We start from the raw sequence: 2756 nt of genomic DNA on the forward strand, positions 1-2756 counted from the left end.
TAGGTCAAATCACGATGACAAGATAACAGGAACATGTTTTTTTTTCTTTGACACATTGAATAGGAGGGTGGACACCAAGGTGTGTGCGTGTATGTCTGTGTGTGTAAAATAGAGAAAGAGAGATAGAGAGAGAGAGAGAGAGAGAGAGAGAGAGAGAGAGAGAGAGAGAGAGAGAGAGAGAGATCCGGCTCCAGTACCTGTTAGAGCGCTGGATAGCTGGGCGATCAGATTAGAGGCGTCAGGGTTCGTTAATCTGTGAGGGAGCGACAGTCTGCCACTCACGCTGCTCCTACACACCGCTCCCACTCATCGGCGGCGAAGGGGAGCGGAGTACATTTGGTGTTGACGCACGCCGGGGAATTTCCCCCCACATTTTCCTTTTTTTAATTTGTTTTATTTACAATGGATACCTGCAGGGTACGAGCCTGGGTGTTTCTGGTCCTGTTGTGGCAGCAAGGGTCTTTGGCATCGCAGTTTCCCACACAGCTCATGTAAGTATAGCCTCTGTAATCCAATTTCGTGCAGTAGCCTACCTGGTCAAGTTGCAGACTCGTGTGTGTAAGTGCTCGTCGTTTAGAGAGTATGACATTTAATGAGCTATTAAATGTGGGTGGGAGCGTGGGGTGGTCAGTTCGTTTCATTCATGCGCCGGTGGTGGTCATCTTGTAGAGACGTTTGATGGTCGACAGAATTTCAGCTTGCCTCCGGCGGCTCGCCTTCGGACGGTGATTCATGTGTGTAACGGTAATCAGCAGTGTGTCGCCGGTGGATGGCTGATGTCACGGAGCACCGTGAAGGCTCCTCTATGAAGTTGTTGAGAAGTTAGTGTGGCTTTGCCTGGTCCTATTAGTCTCCTTGAACGTTAGAAAATAAAAAAGTTGTCCCTTGCGAGATTTGCGTCATCAATTCCCCTATCATAATAAGATACTGATCCGCTAAAATATGGTCAAATAACCCTATTATTAACTTCGAAAATCCTAACTATTAGACATGTATACAGTCTATTGCCTATCCATGCATTTTAGAAAGGTAACCTTATACCAAGTTCTCTTTGAGTAAAAATAGTTTACATTCAGAAGTGTTTCATTGGTTTCCTGTCACCCTACATAATTAAAGGTCCATCCAGAAAATATTGTATGACCCATCATACATTTGAGGTAGGCCTACATTAACATATCATTATATCAACATGCTGTGTTTACAATATAGAACAACTTTAGGTTTTAGTTTTCAAGGGGCTGCACATGTATTTACTTTTGGAACTGTGATTAATGCAGATGACCACTTGTGAAATTTATGGAGCTATGACATTAGTACACACACTATCACAGTCCATGTATTTGAGAACCCTAGTGGTGAAAGCAAAGAAGAGCCACACATCAGCTTACATCCCCTTGTTCAAGAAATCGGGTGGATGCTCAGTGTGAATTTGTGAATGAATGAGTACCTCAGAGTCATTTTCACGATTATCCAAAATACATGGATCATCCTGCAGGTGAATTTGACTTACAAAGTATGAACGATTAGAAAAAGATTTACAAGACTATGTTTGATTGCGCCTTTCACACACAATACTGATGCAGACTTGAGTGCTCTATAGACTGCATCTATTCTAATTGAACAATACACTGGAGGCTGACCATCTGCCTTGGATTTGCTGTGGTGAATGTGACCATCCAATATTACCATCTTTATTCCCTTGACCTCTATCCTTGAACGGTTGCCAGTTTCTACTAAGAGCAGAGGATGTTGTGGAGGGCTCTTTTTAAAAGGAACATCTACAGCAGATAATTATCATTCTTATTCAGCACTGTTGCAGTCCAAACAAACAAATATCCCTGAGCTTGATGTTGAGGATATAGGGGAGAGTGGCCTAAGTTGTGCATTTTGGAAGTTGTGCCACCCCTTGTTTCTAGAAAACCGTGGAAGAAATTGGAAATGTGACCACATATTTAAGAAGAGCCATTCATTTGACTCATCCTGTAAATAAGGGAGACACAAGGAATAAGATATAAGCACATTTAAGATAAAAAAACTGTGTTTTGCCTTTCAAAGTAAAATGTCCATGATCAAGGTTTTTTGATTATTGTGTCTGAACAATTATAGACACGTTTGAAAACATTTGACACATGTTTTAGTGCTTTGGTATGCTACACTTTGAGTCTATATAGTTAGCACGATGTCAGCCCTAAATTGCTGCATCATGCCTATTATCCAACATTCTGGGGATGGGGTGATTTGTGCCAAAGGGCCTAGGTAAGTTATAAGTATGTAAGTAAGTAACATGTATTTACAAAAGCACATTTATGACAGTTTGCACTGTCCAAAGTGCTGTACATAGTGCATTCAGTAGATAAACAATGAAGGTAAAATAACAATAACCAAAATAAAAGACGTAAAGCCCATACATCCACATAAACACAGATAGTAGTGCAGAGGTAAGATAGTTAATGGGGAGTAAACACCAGGGTGTACATATGGGTTTTGAGCCTGGATTTAAAGGCAGAAATGTAGGGGGATTCACATTTGTCAGGTGGCAGTTGGTTCCACAAGCACGGAGCAACTAGTGCAAAGTACATTTCTGAGAGTTGTGCCAGTGGCATGGCTGTATACGCTAGTCACCAAAAGAAAGAGATTGTCTACATTAGCTCAGAAGAGAGTGACATCTCAATTCCACTTAACGACACCACTGATGAGAGTTCAGATGGCCAGAAAGATGATGATGGTGACTGTGTCATTGTGAGCTTTGCAGGCAA

General features: G+C 41.7%; 1 protein-coding gene across 1 annotated transcript in view; it reads left to right on the forward strand.

Annotated features, from left to right (window-relative positions):
- Positions 1–356: 356 nt before the first annotated feature.
- LOC307251295 (voltage-dependent calcium channel subunit alpha-2/delta-1) overlaps positions 357–2756 on the forward strand; it is a 66145-nt gene continuing 63745 nt past the window's right edge. Inside the window, exon 1 of the mRNA XM_080028622.1 lies at positions 357–491. Within this exon, the coding sequence (XP_079884748.1) occupies positions 403–491 (89 nt within the window). The 5' untranslated portion in view covers positions 357–402. The remainder of the gene's footprint in view (positions 492–2756) is intronic.

The sequence above is a fragment of the Ammodytes marinus genome (assembly GCF_949987685.1).
Source record: "Ammodytes marinus genome assembly, chromosome: 5".
NCBI classification, from domain to species: Eukaryota; Metazoa; Chordata; class Actinopteri; order Uranoscopiformes; family Ammodytidae; genus Ammodytes; species Ammodytes marinus.